Raw genomic sequence first — 20,378 nt, 5'->3', positions numbered from 1 at the left:
CTATGAAAATAGTCTTTAATACTAGTAAAAAGTTTGTAATTTTGGTTTTCTTATTAAATGACTTTGCTGATTTTAATATATGTTATACATCTCTGTTTAGACACAAGTATGTGTGAGGTTTCAGTTTTAGTTTTGTTATACAGAAGGAGAATTACTGGTGCTGCCTTCTTCCTTCACATGCTTGAAGGCTAATAACTCTGAGTCTGTTGAATTACTTATTTAAACAAGAGGTTTAGAATCTTTGCTTCATTTTGATAAATATCCTGAGTCTTAAAAGTGAACCATATGATGTTAGGTGTTACAAAAATCAGATTACAAAATATCTGAGCAAGATGCAAATTTAGGTCTCTGCAATTTTTTAGTATTAATTACTGTTTCCATTATAGGATAACATACTATTGTAGCGCTCTACAACACAAAAAAAGGGAATAGATCATTTGTGATCATTATATCCTGACACTAACAATATTAGCATTTTTATGCTTTCTGGGCCAGTATTTTTGCCTGTGAGTGCTGAGGCATGGTTCTAGCTGTCATCATGATGTATATGGGTTTATCTATGCATATTTTATAAAGGTCTAATTGTAGTGTGCATATAATTTTATACCTTTTTCAACCGTACTTTCTTTTGTAAGTACTATATATGTATATTATTGTAAGACTTATTAATCGTCACTTAATGACAAATTTTCCATCTTGTGATGCCCTAAACATATACACATACAAACAGTGCCAGAGTGGAAACTCAAAACATTAATTTCATGAATGAAAATGAATGTGCCATATTTAGTGCAAGCATTCCCTGACTTCTAGGTATTAGGTTGTTTTCCATTTTTTGCCATGATGAATTATGCTGCAATCATGATCTTTGTGCACCTAAATCTTTTTTTCGTATTTTAAATTCGTTCTCTAGAAGAACTCTGACAAATCAATTTATTATATTATAGGTTATGAATTTTATAATTCTTGACAAATTATGCTTTTCCAGATGATTGTAATAATTTACACATATATAAACAATATCTAAGAAATCTCATCTTGTCCCAGTTGGCCATATCATTAATTTATCCTGTGTTGACTGAGTGGACAAAAAAAGAATGCCATTTGGGGGCACTTGGGTGGCTTAGTCAGTTAAGCATCTGACTCTAGATTTCGGCTCAGGTCATGATATCAGGGTCATGAGATGGAGCCCTGGGTCAGGCTCCGCACTGGGCATGGGGCCTGCTTGAGATTCTCTCCCTTTCCCTCTGCCCCTCCCCCTGGCTCGTGCTCATGCATGCGCTCTCTCTCTCTCTCTCTCTCTCAAAAAAAAAAAAAAAAGCCATCAAACTTTAATTTGCATTTCTTTCTGTATAAGTAGGGTAAACAGAATTCTCACAGTTACTTGTAAATATTTTGTCCCTAAATGAGATATATATATTGATATCATTTGCTTATAGAGTTTTAAAAATTAAACTCAGTTGTTGGTATAAGAAAGATATTTAACTTGTCAAATTTGCAATGAATATTTTACCAAATTATTTAATTTTATTGCCTTTAAACATATAGATGTTTAAAAGTTTTATGTACTCACATCTAACTATGTGTGTATGTGTGAGTGTTTTATTTCTTTTCATTTTATAAATTCCAAGCCTGGAAAATTATCCCTTTTCTAGAATTAGAATAAATGTTTGATTTTATTTCATACTTTTTGAAAATTTCTTTTACATTTTTAAAATTGTGAGCCGGGCATATAAGAAAGGGCTTAAAATACATATGTACAATTTAAAAAATAATTATAAAGTGAACATCTCAGTGACTACCAACTGATTCAAGAAATCTAGTATTTCTAGTACCCAAGAAATCCCTTATATGGCTCCCTGATCACAAACCTTTCTTTCCCCTCTTGGGGGGTCCATATCAACTATCCTGACTGTGGTGAAAGTAAGCTTCTTACTCTTTAAACAAGAATGATTTGCTCCTTATGTATGTAATGTAAGCAATTTGGTTGACCTATTTTTACCCAATAGATGGCACCAGACTAGACATATTTGTTTATGTCTTGCTTCCTTTGCTCAACATTATGTGGCTGACTCACCCACACCATTGCATATGGCTATGGTAAGGTCTTTTCCTTGGCTGTATACTACGCATTCCACTGTTGGTGCAATTTCCAATGGCTTCAGCTTAGGGCCCTTATGAATAAATGCAATGAGGAAAAATCTTATATGTGTATTCTGGTACAAAGGGGCAAGATTTGCTCCAGGGTAAATATCTAGGAGTAGAATTGCTGGCTGTAGTGTGTGTCTTCAACTTTTATGATACCAAATTGTTTCCAAAACAGATATACTAATTTACACTACCACCAACAGTACGTAAGAGTTCCCTCGCTCTACACTTAATATTGTGAGAACTTTTCATTTTTTTGTCAGTCTAGTAAGTATGAAATGGTAACTTGGTGTGGTTTTAGTGTGGAGTTTCCTGATTATTAATTAGTTTGCATACATATTCATGGTTTTGGCTATTTTTATTTTCTCCCTTGTGAAGTGCATGTATAAGTCTTTTGGCCATTTTTAATTGAGATATCTGGCTTTCTTATCGATTTATAACAATTTCATATTCATCTCAACACTAGTGCTTTATCTACTATACATATTTTAAAAATTGTTTCCCATTCTGTGGCTTATTTTTTCTTTAAATCTCTTTTTGGGTATTATTTGATCAATCAGAGGTCGTAATTGTAATGAACTTCCTTTTTTATCTTGTTTAAAAAATTCTTTCCTACCCTAGAATTATCATAAAGATAACTTCCTTTATTATGATTCTAAGCACTTTCAGGTTTTGTCATCTTGTATTTAGGTTTATAACCCACCTGGAACTGACTTTTAAGCAGAGTTTCACAGAGGAGTCCTGTTATGTTTTGTTACTGATGAAGAACTGTTTTTTATCATTCTGTTTTTCCCCTCTGTACAGAATAGGAAGTTACATACTATGTTTCTATTCCTTTAGCAGTTACACCAAACATTCCAACATGCATACTTCACTTATCACCGTCTTGAGTTAATCAGTACCTGTATTTGTCTCCTGGACATTACTAAGAATTTTTAAGTCTTGGGTCCCTTTTTCCTTCCATCCAAAGTTGTAGGTTATCCTCTTCTTATGGTTTTATACAGTTAATGTTTGTTTAAATTTCTCTTTGCACTTTCATGCAAATTAGACTTCCCATCTGAGACCATCTGAAAAATATTCCTCAGCATTACACTTAGCAAGAGTCTCTCAGCTTCTGCTTGTCTAAAATATTTTTATTTTGCCCACCTTTGAAGATATTTTCACTGGGCATAGAATTCTACCTTGGCAGTTACTTTTTTTACAGAACATTAAATACTTCAAACATCTGCCTTCTATGATTGATTTTGATAAGGGAGCTTTCTGTTTGTCATTCATTTGAATGTAATCCGTTTGTTTTGTTTGACTGCTTTAAGATGGTCTGCGTCTTTGGTGTCTGCAGTTTCACTATGGTTTTTCCAGTGTGGATTCCTGTGTTTTACTCTGCATGTGATTCACTGGGATGCTTGAATCTCCAGATCAGTGTCTTTCATCACTTCTGGTAAATTCTCAGATATGATCTCATGAGACATCGATGATGCTCTGGTCTCTCTCCCCCCCATTTTTCTGAAATTCTGATTAGATATATGTTAGATCTTCTTACTCCCTTTCACATGTCTTCGTCTTTATTTTGTATTTCTTAATTTTATGTCTGTCAGTGTTACACCCTAGATACTTTCTTCTTTTAGTTCACTAATTCTCTCATTGGAGGCATCTAATCTCCTGTGTGTGTTTGTGTGTGTGTGTGTGTGCTTTGTTTTGTTTTCTTCAACTGTTTCATTTTCTGGTTTGTTTTTTGTTTAGGAAGGTCTATTTGGTTCTCTTTCAAACATACTGGATCATTTTAATATTTTCTATTGTCTATAAGTTTTACCTTTCATTCCTTTAAACACAGTCGGTATAGTTGTTTTAAAATCTGTGTCTGGGGGCGCCTGGGGGGCTCAGTCAGCTAAGCATCTGCCTTCAGCTCAGGTCATGATCTCAGGATCCTGGGATCAAGCCCCAAGTCGGGCTCCTTGCTCAGCAGGGAGCCTGTTTCTCCCTTTCCCTCTGCCCTCTGCCCCCCACTCATGCTCTCTCTCTCTCATGTTCTCTCAAATAAATAAACTTTTTAAAAATAAATAAATAAAATAAAATAAAATCTGTGTCTGATAGTTCCAGTAATGTGAAGTACTTAAAGACCTGTTTCTACTGGTTCTTTGTTTCCTTGCATAGTTTAAATTTTTTTTTTTTTTTTTTTTTATTGAGAGCTGCTCATTTTCCTTAGAAAACTTGTTTAGGGAACACTTGGAGATCTAGGAGGAAAGAATCCTCTAGGGAGGATTCATGTTTGGTTTTGCCATGAGGTGTTTTTCCAGTTGGGGGCCACTTCAATCTCGATTCATAAATTTAGCGTTTTTGTGCCATGCAGGTGTTAGAACTGGGACTGAAAACCCATGGCAGACTACATCTCAAGGATTCTGTTGCTGTTATGTTCAACACCGAAGCGCGTCTGCTTGCATTCCCCTGGCGCTGAGGAGGACGGGAGAGATTTCTTCTGGTTCATCCTCCCTCTGAAGGTGGGTGCTTCAGTGCCCCAGCTTGATGAGCACATGGTCTCACATCACACACCCAACCTGGAAGCCTTGGCTTTAGTTTCTCTGCCCCACAGCTTGAGGGCTGACAACTGAGACTCAGGATCCCCTGGTTGGGCAGACGCCCTTGAGGCAAAAGAAGGCTTCCAGCTCTGCTTCCTCCTGTTCACTTAAATTTTGACTTTGACTTAATAATTCCTTATCTTTTTGTCAGTTTTTTGTCACATTTAAGAAGGACTTTTTTTTTTTGTATTTTATTCAGAATTGGAGAGAGTTTGGTTAAAATAATTCAGCCTGCCATAGTATCAGAGATGGAAAAGCCTCATTTGCTCTTTGTCTTTCTAACTTACATTGGTGTCTGGTGAGGGATCAGCACACAAAATTATTTTTTCCCCTCCCACTGCTAAACAATGACCTCAACACCATACATTGATTAATCCATTCTTGATTGTGACACTTAATTTTCACATAATACATTTATATAAATAATTTGCCTCCTTTCTGTGTTTTACTGATTCACTAATCCCATTCTCTAGTCTTGGATGAGTCTAATAATTTTTTTGTGATTACTCAATGTTTACAATATACTCTTATATCTCAAAGTGCTAAGTTCTTCTTTCTTATTCTTCTCCAGATTTTTTTAAAAACTATTATTAGTGGCTATTCTTCTAAATGAACCTTAGAATTATTTCCCCAAGTTATGAGTATAATTCCTCTGGAACTGTTTTGAACAATGTTAGACCTATAAATTTATTAGAAAGAATTGGCATTTAATAAATCTCGGGCTTCCTATCCAAAATCAAGTCATGTCTATTTATCAACACTTATTCAGAACGTCATTTGCATTTTAATAGACTGCTATGGTTTTCTTTATTTCTGACACTACTTGTTAAAATCATTCCTATTATCAATTCATATATTTTGTTGCTATTGTGAGTAGGATCATGTTTTCATTATATTTTCTAAGGTTATTTCTGATGTGTAAGAATGCTCTTGCTTTTCTAAATTTCCTTGTCTCTAGGGGTATTTATGAATTCTCATATTGATCATAGTTGATTTTAATAAACTGTTCTGTGCGATCTACATATACACAATAATGTAATCTACATTTTTTTTTCCTTTCAGACTTAACACGAGCCCGAACTTCCAAAACAATCTTCAATAATATTAATGTTTTGGTTCCCTATTTTATTGGTGATTCCAAGCATGTTTAACTAATAAATATATTGGCGCTTAGCACATTGAATGTTTTAAATCCATTGTGACATTTTATGTGGCACTTCATGCTCCAACCCTAAAAAGAAACTCAAGAAGCCTTGGTCCCACACTATACAACCCAGCAGATGTAGACAGCATGGCCCCTGAAAAACCTAGATGATACAACCAATGGTTAAAAAGAAGCTGGTTGAACAATAAAAAAGAGGTCTTTGTTTTGTTGTTTTGTCTATTTTTTGTTTCTAGAAACTGAGAAAAATAGGTACAATGGAAGTAACATAGCTGAATGGGTGTAGAGGGTAGAGATTGATGAGGATGAGTGAGCTTAGAAAAAGAAAGACCAGGCTCCTAAGGCAGGTGGATAAGAGGGAACTAAGCGGAAAGTTTACATTGCTATTAACTATCACGTTTTGATAATGAACTGAGTGCATAGTTGGCATTGCGCATACGAGAACGTATAGGCCCACTGATGGAGCGCTGGGCATCTCTGTTTCTAGATCGAGGTCCCTGGAAGCTCAGTCTGAGGAGACAGTCTTGTAAACATGCAGGCCCCATCACAGGCCAAATGAATTGGAATAGGAACAAGGGCTGGAAACCTGATCTAAGGAGGCTCCTTGGGGGTTACTCATACAAAGTGAACTTGAAGAAAAGAGAGAGAGAGAGAGAAAGAAAATCGGAGACAAGAAGGAAAACCTTGTACTTGCACTGGGCACAAAAGGTTTTATGCACCAAACTGTAAAAGCTGAATCTGGTAGTCCTGTTAAAATATTATCATTAGACCAGAAGACTTTTCAGAGCATAGAACACACACACCACATTAAATCACCTACAAGTTATGCTTGTAATGCTCTGCATTACACAAAGCATTTCAAAATGAATGGAAACTAAGGCAGCACCTATCCCACCGCATCTACTCATCCTAATGAAATGCTAGCAGCATCCGCCAAGCAAATTGCTTGTCGGATTTCATCGTTATTCGTACATTATTTTTCAATACAATCTATCAGAAAGCATCTTCATCATTCATGAAAACAAGGAACATTTGGGGAGAACGGTTTTTCTCAGACATCCACGGGAAAACTTTCGGGTTGACATCAGGCCGTTCCCTGGCTTTTAGAGAAACTGACCCAGGAATGTCAGTCTGATCTTGCAAGTCTCCTGGCGTCAACACTGGAGATCAGGTTGTTGATGCTATTTCAACGGCAAATGTTTTCCCCCCTTTTAGCTGTCATCCCATCAAGCCCCACAGGTTCACTTCCTGCCCTGCTTTGCAAACATACCTCTGCTTTTAAAATTCATGAACCACACCCTTATTCATAGTGACCTCGCTTTGGTTCCTTTTCAGTGTCAAAAAAGCCTCCAAGCTTCAGCTTCCCCTGCAGCCACATTCAAAGGCACCGGGGGCTGAGTATGAATTTTTTTACAATATTATCATGTTGACTGAGTCCTGCACATTGTCTTGAAATTGCGGACTGCAGTTTAACTCGTCTAAATTCAATGCAGTGTACTAAGCTTCGGGTGCAGGCACTGTGGAGACCAAGCGAAACGAGACTGCAGCTCCTGGCTGGAGGAGCTTGCAATCAATGGGTCACTAACTGCTGTTCTGTTGATCTGTCATTCCTAAAAAAATACAGGACAAGCATGCCTTCCAGACAGCAGTCCGCCCCAAGCTCAACACACAAATGATTGGGAGATTACATAATCGACAAGCAATTACTTTTTAAAGCAGTAATGTTTGGAAGTTGATACCAAAGAAGCTACACCTGCTCAAATGATGTTTGAAACCACCCCAAGCCATTTTCCTGGTAGACAAAGAAAGAGCATCCTTCTTCTAACAGTCTTTGTGTTCTGTTCTTCCTTCTTTTACTGTTTCCTGTTCCCTTCATGTGCTCCAACCAATATAGTTGCTCCCTTCTCCAAAACCCAAGGTCTCCTAACAAAGGCTGTGCCGAAGTCAGCCTTGAACGTGGGCAGAGTACTCTGAGCTCAGCATGAGGCTGAGGCCAGAAGGGGTGGAGAGGACTGCCTGGAGCACATCAGGAACCCGCCTGGAGGACTGTTTATTTGAGAAGCTTTGACTTGGGCACGGCTGGCCTGCGGCTTGGTGCCAGAAGGGGGCGGAATTGACTGAACTTGTTTCATTGGAATATCCAAGCAACTGCCATCAACTGAGGACCAGGGGAGTGCCTGCGGCAGACACAGCAATCTGCCTTCCAGAGACTCTAGAAGGGTCCACACCCACCAGGCTGCTCAACACTCCAGGTGTCGGCTGTAGATTGAGACAAGGCACCTCCTTCTGCACTGGTGACTCATTCCTGGCTAGCCGGAGCCCCGCCGAGGACCTGAGCTTTGCCCACAAGTTCCACGCCATGTTAAGCAAAACTCTTACATACATTATACAACACAAATATCTCACCACTGAGTCTTTCATCTTCTTGGGGAGAGGGTCTGCGGCCAGTTCTTCCAGGTTTTGATGTAAACATTTAGGAAGCAATCTACAATGAATAAAGGACCTGAAAAGGAACAGATGCACAGCTTTTACTTTTTAAAATATGTGCATATTACAGTGTTCGAGGTAAACCGCCCCACCTGATACCTCACACTCCCAAATGGCAAGAGCAAGGGCTCTCTCCTTTAATGAATTCATAATAAAGGAAAAGAGGTACAGAGTCAAGTCATCACAAATATTCTGTTTTGATTTTCAGATTCCCTCCTCGTTGAAGGAGTCAAGTACGGGGTATGGGCACCCCAACTGCCGACAGCTAAGCTCACAGAGACTCTCTGTTTTGGTCAGCCTGCCAGGGCTTCATCCTCACAAGGAAATGGCAAGAAAATTCAAAACATCAGCAAAATATTTGACAGGAAAAGCTAGGCAAACCATATTTAATTTTTGTCCATTTCCTGTGCCTTTCATTTTGCTGCACACAGGCAGCCTAAAATGATGGTTTCTCTGGCCCCCAAAGAGCTATGGCTATCTTAAGTCCAAATCTTCCATAAGTTTGGAAAAATCACACGAGATGATTGATTATCTGATCACTCACGATCAGTTGGTTGATATCGGACACTCTGGCAACATTTCCAAGCATTTCCACTTCCAAAGTGCATATTTCTCAAAGATTTAAAAGACAAGATTAAAGGGAAGATAGGAAAGTATATTTCAAGTGACTGAAGATGATTATTAAATACATTTTAAATGTAGACACGAACTTCACCTTGAACCCAGAGGGCCCCGCCGTGTTGGCAACACAAAGCAACAGAACAAAAGACAAACCTTTCAGAGATGCCAGTCTACTGTGTCCTCAGAGGAACCGCCTAGTGATGCTGCTTAATGGACCCCAAAAGGAGCCTGGTTGAGGTGGGAGCTGCCCACATAGTTCACCCAAGGGAAAGTCAAAAGCAGCACTTGGGAGCTAAAAGCCCTCTGTTCCCGACATTGTGCATTTTACTACCGAAGCAGGAGTGCAAAGGTGAAATGTGCACTGAAAGTTGACCCTTGATTTTCATTAGTGTTTGGTCCGTCCTGCCTTTCTCCTACCCTCCCCCAGTGGTTGGCTAGGTGAGCAGCCAAGAGTCCAACCCCTCCGAGCACCGCTCGGCCCTTTCCCCTCTGTGACAAGGCGGGGCGGTGGGAACCAGGCACAGCTATGTGTGCCCCTTACTCACAGGAGCACAGAGGGGTCACTACTCTGCCTGCTCAGATGGTAGGAAAGAGCAACCAAGAGGCCACAGAAGGCTGAAAACAGCGCCGGGATGTGCTGTGTGCTCCACGGTTCCTAAGGAAAAGACATCAGATACCAAGTCATTCCAAGGGGTGGTGCAACACATCAGGATCACTACCTACAAAACACTTGGGTGTGTGGCCCCGAGGTCCAGCCAGATGGATATGGTGTCCTGTGATTACTCCTGCCAGTGGACATACCAACACCTAAGGGACACACAGAAACTTTGCCTATTTATGCACATTGATTTTTTTAAAAATTTTCTAATCTTATTTAAATTCAATTAATTAACATATAGTGTATCATTAGTTTCAGATGTAGAGTTCAGTTATTTACCAGTTGTGTATAACACCCAGTGCTCATTATATCATGTGCCCTCCCTAATGCCCATCACCCAGTTACCCCATCCCTCCAGCCACCTCCCCTCCAGCAACCCTCAGTCTGTTCCCTATAGTTAAGTCTCTTATGGTTTGTCTCCCTCTCTGATTTTGTCTTATTTTATTTTTCCCTCCCTTCCACTATGCTCCTCTGTTTTGTTTCTTATATTCCACATATGAGTGAAACCATATGATAATTATCTTTCTCTGATAGACTTAGTTCAAGTTCCATCCACGTCATTGCAAATGGTAGGATTTCATCTTTTCTGATGGCTGAATAATATTCCATTGTATGTACATATGCCACCTCTTTATCCATTCATCTTTTGATGGACATCTTGGCTCTTTCCATACTTTGGCTATTGTGGACATTGCTGCTATAAACACTGGGGTGCAGGTGCCCCTTCGGATCACTACATTTGTATCTTTGGGGTAAATACCCAGTAGTGCAATTGCTGGGTTGTAGGGTAGTTCTATTTTCAACTTTTTGAGGAACATCCATACTGTTTTCCAGAGCTGGCTGCACCAGCTTGCATTCCCACCAACAGTGTAGGAGGGTTTCCCTTTCTCCATAACCTTGCCAACATTTCTTGTTTTCTGACTTGCCGATTTTAGCCAATCTGACTGGTGTTAGGTGGTATCTCATTGTAGTTTTGATTTTTATTTCCCTGAGGCCGAGTGATGTTGGCATTTTTTCATGTGCTTGTTGGCCATTTGTATGTCTTCTTTGGAGAAATGTCTGTTCGTGTCTTCTGACCATTTCTTGACTGGATTATTTGTTTTTTCAGGTGTTGAGTTTGATAAGTTCTTTATAGATCTTCGATACTAGCCATTTATCTGATAAGACATTTGCAAATATCTTCTCCCATTCTGTAGGTTGTCTTTTGGTTTTGTCAACTGTTTCCTTTGCTATGCAAAAGCTTTATATTTCAATGAAGTCCCAATAGTTCATTTTTGCTTTTGTCTCCCTTGCCTTACAAACATTGACTTTGACATGGGATAGGATAGGGGTAGGGACATTACAAACTAATTGTACATATTTATGAGTCTATTTACTTAATCTTTTCCGAGAATATTTTTTACTTAATCTTTTCCAAAATTTAAGTTTAGGATTTATAAGATGTAACATTAAACATGTGTTGCCTCCTCTGAATTCATTGTAATGGTAATGATAAGAATTGCGTTACCTAGTGTTTACTGAATCAATGGTTTAAAATGCCATCTAAACATGGCATTAGAGATCAACTAGGGGACTGAATGAAACTCGGTACAAATTAGACCCCTGAAGAAAGAGAAAAACGGTTCAAAATGAAAAGAGCCCGACAGTTCAGGCTTAACATGATAGCAGGACAGACGCCAGAGATCAATACACTATACTTGAGGTGGAAGAGAAAAGAGCACAGACAATACGTGTCCCCACTGTGAGCAGTGCGGCGGGGCCCGGGACCCCACAATCGTCGACCCATACCTGGCACGCCCTCCAACACAAACATGGTTTCCTATACTCGGAAACCTGCAACATATTCAGCCTTTCCGTGACCATCAACAGAATCTACTGGTGACCTCTGAAAGCTGAATCTAGCACAGGACTTCGACGCTTTTCTCTCAAGGTTTTGATCCTCTAACTCACCAAGTTTTTCATCGGAGATGCAGGAGTTGTTCACTAGGCTTAACATGAAATCTATAAATGGATGAGCCACGCGTGTTGGTTTTCTATTTGTGACTAAGATACACTGGAAAAGCTAGTGTTGCACTTGGTAGAGGGAGTGGTTTTGTTTTCATGGGCCTCACTTTTGTAGAAATTAAAATGCATTTCTTTCTCTCTCCCAGGGTGAGGGTCTAGCAGCCTGGGAGAGCAGCACGTGGAAGGGAAATGAAGAGACCAACCGTGGAGTAGGCCACTGAGCTCACAGCCTGACAGGTGGGAGGTGACACTGGCCGGTTCCATACACACCCCCTGTGCAAGCGGCCTCCGCCTCTCACACCAACTCCTAGTGTGCTGCTCTAACTTTCCCAGCGTCCTGAAGGCACCACAGCAGCTTTCAAGACTTCCCTGAATCCCTGCAGATGCCTGCCCCACCAATTCACCGGAATTCCCACCCTCCATTCCTCTCTGCTCCCTTTGGAGTTTCCTTCTGCAAAGCCCTAACCTCCCATGTCCTCAGGCCGGCCCTACGCTCACGCCCACAAAGTCCTCTTACTCCACAGGCCTCCCCTCATTGGCGGAAATGGAACCCTCTCTTTGCACTGGTTCCTTCTGCTCAGCTGATAAAAATGCTTTTGCTGACATCTTTAAAAAATAAAAAAGGCCCCCTTCACCCAGTTACCCTGGCAAGCCAGCCCACTATCTCTACCCCTCCATCAGTGCCAGCCCGGCCTTGCAAGTGATCCCTGAGCTTCCTTCACAGGCGGCACCTCCCCGTGGGGGAAGCACCTCTTTACAGGGTGGGCTTCGAGCTGGGCCAACCTGGATTTGAACCCCGGTGCTGCCACAGATGAGCTGTGTGGCCTTGGCTAAGTTACTCAACATCGCTGAGCGTTAGGTTACTTTCCTCTTCTTTAAAAAAGAAACACAATACAATTCAAGAGTGGCTGCAAGGTACTCTTCTATACCCCAGGCCATTTTTTAAAGTTTTTGATACAGGAGGGTCCAATGCAGCCCCTACTAGGTGACTGACGCCCAGCGCTCTGAGCCAGAAAGCCGGCTCTCCTGAGATGCTTCCTCTCCATTGTCCCCAGTCAGCTGATTCTCACATGTCATCATTACATCCTTCAACCCCTGTCCAGTCCTCACTTCTTCCATTGCATCCCACCAGGTAAGGCCTCCACAGCCTCTCTCTTTCCAATTCTACTGCTAATAGCTTCTTAGCGGGAGGACTGAACAGCAGTCTCCATGTCACTCCCCCACTCTGCAGCCCCCCGCAATGTGTCTTCCACTTGGCAAAAGAACAGTCCTCCTCACCTAAAAAGCACTTCAATCGCATTAATGCCCTTCAGTATTTTTCAACGATTCCTCATTGCCTACCAAATGAATCTACTCCACAGGAAGCTACATAAGCCAATTAGGATCTGACCATAGACCAACTTTTCAGCCTCATCCCTCACGTTTAGAATCTGCACAGCAGCAAATCTATAAAGATATGTTGCTTCCTCCCTCCTGCCTTCACACACAGGGCTCCGTCTGCACAAAGGGCTCTTGTGCTCTGGCCCTACTCCTCTCTCCTCTACCTGGTGAACTCCTACCCATGCTTCAGTACCCAATATAAGAAGTCCCACCTGCCTGGTGCTGCATTCCCCTCTTCCCAGGCAGATTGGGACGCAGCACCAAAATGCGTCAAAGATGCATCAAAAACATCTTTCAACACTTCTACTTCAACACTTAAGGTATCTCATTTTTGTTAGTTGTAGGCATGGGTAGGACTTGGTCCCTTATCTGAGAGCCGCTGGTCACAGTTGTGCTTAGAACAGTCTCCCAAGGGGGGCAGCCTTGCCTCTTTCTTTCCCCTGTACTTGGCACATATGTCAGGACATCAATGTGTCCGTGAGCGAGTGACTGCGAGGTGTCAGTTTTCATCATTACATCGGTCCCTTTTCTGTGACCTGTGTGGAAAATAATTTTCAGCAAGAAAAAAAGTGAAAAAATTAAGTAGCTTAGATCAAATGTGGACCAGGCAGTGAAGTGCCACTGACATAATTAGATTCTCAGAGGAAAGGTGATTCTGTGACTTTCAAACTCATTTTTCCTTCAAACCGCGGCCCCAATACCAGCAAAATTATTCCTAAGTTTGAGAACTTTCTTCTTTCCTAAGAGTCTATTCATGAAGCATGTATTGGCCCCCTGCTGTGTGCCAGGCGCCAAGGTGCACACTTGTGAGGAGGGTGGACACAGGGACACGGGAGGAAGAAGACTGCAGTAAGGTCTGATGAGCCACATGATGGTGTGGCCACATGATGGTGCAGCAGGAGGTGCTCGGCACTCATGGAGCAGGAAGCAGAGGCTCAAGTGAGTCAAGGGAGTGGCTTGTAATTGCACAGAAGAAATGCAGAAGCGTGTGGTCCTTCCCCTCTAGGGCCTTCTAGACAAGCCAAGCTCTCAGCTCTATGGACACCTGTGTGTAGACAGAGCTGCCCTCCTCCATCCTCCTGTCTACTCCTCTGTTCCCTGCTCTGGCCACCCACCTAGGGCTTCATATTGGGCTGTCACAAAAACAAACACAAAGTTTTCCAAAAGGGAAAAACCTGCAAAATTCTACTTCCTTCCATTAAGTCCTCTGCATTTGCCTATGCTGTGTATTTAATTCACAATTTTGTGAAGGTAGAAGCCTTCCTTCCACATGCAGCCCATAAATATGCAAATGCTGGGGGGGCGGAATCACTCTGCGATGGATTTAGTAACCATGACCATGGAAATAACCATCACTGCGTGGAACGGAGAAAAAGTCAAGGGAGCAAGCACCGGCAAGAGGTGATTCTAGGCTCCTCACTTCCTGGAAGAAATGATTCTGTGGAAGATCCTTCCCTTCCCCAGGCCTCAGCTTCCTCTTTTGTGAAATAACAATGGCACTGTTCTTAAAGTATTGCTGTAATGACCTAATGAGATCTGAAACAGACTTGCCCACTGCAAAGTAGCGTGCCAGAGTCAATTTCTTACTAACCAGAAAAGAAGCCATACCCATGATGGATGGTCCTCACAGACAATAAATTAAATCTGGACAAAATCTATTTAAACGATCACATTTACCCCCTTTACCTGCCCAATATCCCTTACCTAATCTTGTGTCATTTATTCTCGACTTAACTAAATCTCTCCAAGGCAAACAGGAAAGGTCAGTACTGAGGGATGCTCCCTCCTTACCTTCTAAAATAGCCATTGGTGGAAAAGCCAATATCAAGTCAGAAACAGTGGAGTAGGAGGTGAGTGATGTCCCTTCCCAGCATTTGTCTCAGTCTGTGATTACGTATCTGTGTAAGTGACTACTGGATTGACATCTGATCCCTCCACTGGGACCAGCCATTTACAGCAGGGACTCATCTGCTTTACCCCGGTGTGTTCTCAACACCTCGTGTGAGCCCCCAGCCCTGAAAGACATTTAATAAATATGGATGGAACCAATACAACTGTTACTTCCTTACTATATAATGCACACCTAAAAAGGGGAATGGCATGGATCTTTTTAAGTATCTACAGGTACACAGGAGGTCCATCTTGTAGAGTGCGCAATGGTAGTGGAAAGCATGGGCTCTTGCGTAGGACTCTTCCATCCTAACTCTGCCCATTATTTGCACTAAGACACTGGCAAGCCACAAAGCCTCAGTTTCCTTATCTAAGATAATTTCACAGTGCACACCCCCTAGGGTTGTTGTAAATATCATATGAAGTACTATATGTGAAGTACTTAGAGTAGCCAGTATAAAATGCTCAATAAATGTCTGCTATTACTATAATCTTTACTAAGTTACTGTCTCAGTCCAATTGGGCTGCTATAACAAAATATCAGACTCATAAAGAGCAGAAAGGTATAGCTCACAGTTCTGGAGGCTGGGACGTCCAAGATCGAGACACCAGCATATGTAGTGTCTGACTAAAACCGACTTTCCCTTCAGAGCGGGTTCCTTCTTGCTGTGTCCTTACACAGTGGAAGGGGTGAGGGGGTTTCTCAGGTTTCTCTGAGAAAAGCATCAGTCCCCGACAGAATGGGAGAAAATATTTGCAAATGACATATCAGATAAAGGGCTAGTATCCAAAATCTAGAAAGAACTTATCAAACTCAACACCCAAAGAACAAATAATCCAATCAAGAAATGGGCAGAAGACATGAACAGACATTTTTCCAAGGACATCCAAATGGCCAACAGACACATGAAAAAGTGCTCAACATCGCTCGGCATCAGGGAAATCCAAATCAAAACCTCAATGAGATACCACCTCACACCCGTCAGAATGGCTAAAATTAACAAGTCAGGAAATGACAGATGTTGGCGGGGATGCGGAGAAAGGGGAACCCTCCTATACTGTTGGTGGGAATGCAAGCTGGTGCAGCCACTCTGGAAAACAGTATGGAGGTTCCTCAAAAAGTTGAAAATAGAGCTACCCTATGATCCAGCAATTGCACTACTGGGTATTTACCACAAAGATACAAATGTAGGGATCCAAAGGGGTACGTGCACCCCAATGTTTATAGCAGCAATGTCCACAATAGCCCAACTGTGGAAAGAGCCAAGATGTCCATCGACAGATGAATGGATAAAGAAGAGGTGGTATATATACACAATGGAATATTATGCAGCCATCAAAAGGAATGAGATCTTGCCATTTGCAATGATGTGGATGGAACTGGAGGGTATTATGCTGAGTGAAATAAGTCAATCAGAGAAAGACATGTATCATATGACCTCACGGATATGAGGAATTCTTAATCTCAGGAAACAAACTGAGGGTTGCTGGAGTGGTGGGGGGTGGGAGGGATGGGGTGGCTGGGTGATAGACATTGGGGAGGGTATGTGCTATGGTGAGCGCTGTGAATTGTGCAAGACTGTTGAATCACAGATCTGTACTTCTGAAACAAATAATGCAATATATGTTAAGAAAAAAAATGAAGAAGAAGATAGCAGGAGGGGAAGAATGAAGGGGATAAGTCGGAGGGGGAGACGAACCATTAGAGATGATGGACTCTGAAAAACAAACTGAGGGTTCTAGAGGGGAGGGGGGTGGGGGGTAGGGTTAGCCTGGTGATGGGTATTAAAGAGGGCACATTCTGCGTGGAGCACTGGGTGTTATGCGCAAACAATGAATCATGGAACGCTGCATCAAAAACTAATGATGTAATGTATGGTGATTAACATAACAATAAAAAATTTATAAAAAAGAAAAGAAAAGCATCAGTCCCTTTCATGAGGGCTCATGACCTAAGCACCTCCTACACGCCGCACCTCCTAATACCATCACCTTGAATGCCAGGATTTCAACATACGAATTTTGGAGGAACACAAATATTCAGACCATGGCAGATACATAAGATGACTAAGAACTGCAGTTAAATCACATTTCCTGAAAAAAATTAAAATGGACCTTCAGTCCTTCTCCACGAGGCAAAAAGAACAATGATTTTTGTAGATTCCTTTTGTCCTTCTGTCTCTAGAGTCCAGACAGAAAATAGGGAAAGAGGAACCCTTCCACAAGATGAGAATGGGACTCAAGACATGGCATGAGTATCCCAGGCCACACTGTCTGAACGGACAGGTAACTCTCATCTATTACTTTAATCTTCTGGTGGTAAACGTCTGTATTCACTCCTCCAACCATGTGATTTCTTTTAAGCATAACTAATGGCTTCAGGCTAACCTGTCCGAACTGAACAGACAGCAGGGTGGCCACGGGGCGGGACAGGATGCCAAAACGGCATCCGTATCCTTCCCAGAGCAAGGGTCAGATGAAGGATGGCAAGGCGTCCATATTGCAGGCATGGCTTTGCAAGTTTTCCAGCCCAACGTCAGCTCTTCACACAACTGAGTCTTAGAACCCAGGCTTACCTGAACTTTGACAGATTGTAGAAAGGCGGACCGCCTGGATCTTCCTTGGCTCTCTACTAGGAAGAGCCTCAACTCCAAGTTCTTAACCTTGTTCGTATTTTCAACAGATACAGATATAAATATAGATATATAGTTATGTATTCCTCTCTCGCTCTTACTCTTACTCTCGCTAGATATATATAGCTACTTAGCTACTTGGATATTAAAATGAGTTATTCTTTCATGTGCAGGGTGTCAAAATTTGCAAAAAACCATGCCATCTTCCAGAAAAGATTATTTTAGCTTTAGAAGAGATCTCATACCTGAGCAAGACTCAACCGTTCCAATTACTGACCAAGTAAGAAAACAGGAAAAAGGGAAAAGACTTATCCAAGGTGGGAAGATGAGGATGAAGACCCTAGTTCAGGGCCTTCAATGTTTACACAGCTCACTGTGCAAAATATATGCGTATCTCATCATCTTCCATAAAAAAAGGTTAGTACTTTTTGTATGATCACTAAATTAAAAGTTCCTGGCTTTACAGGCTGTGTTATTCGTGTATTCATGCCCCATTCAACAGTGCTGGACATCTCCTGAGGGAACTGCCTGTCTGAGGGCTTGTTCTAACACACAGCAGAGCAAGGGCCCAGAAAAGTGATCTGGGGGGAGCTCCAGGGCAGCCTCATGGAGGACCAAGAAAGGAGCCGGGATACAAAAGGTGACAAGAAATGAACCTGGGGAGTGTGCTCCAAGTCACGGAGGGGTGTGATGTTTCCAGGGGCCTGGGGATGCCACAGGGTGGGTACAGCCGGGTGTTGTTCTAAAGGTACAGCTCCTAAAGCACAGGTGAAGATTATAGGAACAGATAGAAGAATGGGAAATAGTTAAGCTTGGAGGAAATACATGGGAGGGAAAGGACCTTTACGGTTCATCATCCCATAATTCTCTGCGCTGGGAAGAGAGGCAGCCGGGTGCCATTGACTGAAGATCAAACAAGAGGGCATATGCTTCTGCATGAGCAGTGGAACTTGAATGTGATGTAAGGAAGGACTTCCTGAAACTGATGAATACATAAAGTTACAATTAGGGAGACATTAGCGTTTCCTTTTCACACCTTACTTTAAAGCACAGATCTTTTCTTTGGAGAGCAAAGACTGAAGAATGACTGGAAGGGAAGGCCGGAAGGCAGGAAGGAAGGAAGAGAAGCTTACTGAAAGCTTTCTTTATGTTTTTCTTGCATAGAACAGATTACTGCCTAACAGCTCCACAATCTAACACACACACACACACACACACACACACACACACACAACTAATAAACAAAGTGAGTATAAGAAGAAATTACCCAGAATTATTGTATAGAATTAAGATAGGAGGCAACAAGAGAAACTGCCTTGGTCCCATTTTTTTATTCCTTTCTCCTTCATCTTCTGATTGCTGTCCAGGTTATCCCCTTGCTAACTGCCACCCCCTGCCTCTCTCCCTTCCCAGTCTCACAGGCAGGACCGCCCTGCCCTGCCCTTCCCCGCGGAAGACCAACAGCGAGATGAATAACAGCTTTCCCCGGCATCGGGAGCAATCCCAGCCACATTTCTAGAAGGAGCTGAGCTTGTCAAGTCACAGATACAGTAAGAAAAGAAATGCACTTGGGGGTGTTTTTATTTTAATCTTTATTTGGGGGATAGAGTGGGGAATATTGACATTTGAGGAAGAAGAGAACAACTGACCTGAAGAGGGCTTTTGAAAGAAAATGATCAAATGCACTGTGCATTTTATCTGTAAGGTTAGTTCAGTTTCATTTCCACAAAGAGAAGCAGGAAAGAAGATGTGAAGTACTGACTCACATTGCTAATGGATTTTTGTCAGTAAACTTCTCTATTTTAAACATATACGTATTAGTCTTAAATTTTATATATGTTATTTATTCATTATACTCACAGACACAAACACACATATGTACATGGACACCCTATATATATATATATATAAAGATTTATATTACATAAAGATATTATATTATCTGTGAGTATAATAAATAAAGATATATCTTTATGTAACATAAATCTTTATATATATATGTTTTATATGTAAAATATATATTATACCCTATATGTATTATACCTTATATTATACCCTATATATATATCTTTATGTAATATAAATCTTTATATATATAACATATATATCTTTATGTAATATAAGTATATATATAAAACATATATATATACACACATATATATATGATTTTGGAGGGAGATAAGGTTTTAAATAATCTATCACTCACTGGTAATGAAGTATATACCATGTGACAGTTTGCTTCAAAATTAACATCCCTAATTGCCTGGAGATGTGTCTCAAGGGCCCCTGAATTGGGAATGATACAGATTGATGAGTGCTGGCTTCATAAAACTCCCACAGGTTTTGAAATATTTTTATGAGGTAGAAATAAAACTGTCTAATAGTCCTACACTTCTGTGGTAGATTTCGCTTGCATTTGGGAATTCTTTTGATGAAATGCATAGGGAAGTTCAGCTTCTCTCTGAAGAGAGTCTTAGTTTCAACGTTTTTTTTTTTTTCCTCGGGAATGTCAGACATCTCTACAATGGAATTTACAGAGAAGATTGAGGGTTTGGTTTTTATATGAATGCAAACAGACCAAATTCACTTGGCTAAGCCCTTTATATATAAGGTTCACACACTTTCTTTTTTAAGGAAAAAAAATGAATGGATTTTCTTAGCTCATTAAACATGGGGGCAGTTCCAAGATTCAGGCTTTCATACATCCTAAAATAAGAATTAGATCATATTGCTTTGACTCTGATACAAGTCCTGTTTCTCCATCTCTTTTTGACAAGAATCTCATCTTGAAGTAGAAGGAACTCTGTGCACCTAATGTTCCA

General features: G+C 41.1%; 1 protein-coding gene and 1 long non-coding RNA gene across 2 annotated transcripts in view; one reads left to right on the top strand and one right to left on the bottom strand.

The window, feature by feature from the left end:
• LOC141370351 (uncharacterized) overlaps positions 1–5,890 on the top strand; it is a 39,303-nt gene extending 33,413 nt beyond the window's left edge. The window contains exons 2-3 of the long non-coding RNA XR_012374324.1: positions 4,496–4,643; positions 5,784–5,890. This is a non-coding gene — a long non-coding RNA (uncharacterized lncRNA). The remainder of the gene's footprint in view (positions 1–4,495; positions 4,644–5,783) is intronic.
• Positions 1–20,378, bottom strand: part of PCNX2 (pecanex 2) — a 313,479-nt gene that overhangs the window by 149,602 nt on the left and 143,499 nt on the right. Inside the window, exons 16-17 of the mRNA XM_073879043.1 lie at positions 9,537–9,646; positions 8,290–8,386 (exon numbers count right to left, since the gene is read on the bottom strand). Of these exons, the coding sequence (XP_073735144.1) occupies positions 8,290–8,386; positions 9,537–9,646 (207 nt within the window). The remainder of the gene's footprint in view (positions 1–8,289; positions 8,387–9,536; positions 9,647–20,378) is intronic.

Source organism: Callorhinus ursinus, unplaced genomic scaffold, assembly GCF_003265705.2.
Source record: "Callorhinus ursinus isolate GAN/ISIS: 27379988/994484 unplaced genomic scaffold, GSC_fseal_2.0 scaffold32, whole genome shotgun sequence".
NCBI lineage: Eukaryota > Metazoa > Chordata > Mammalia > Carnivora > Otariidae > Callorhinus > Callorhinus ursinus.
This window is presented reverse-complemented; position numbering and strand designations above follow the sequence as displayed.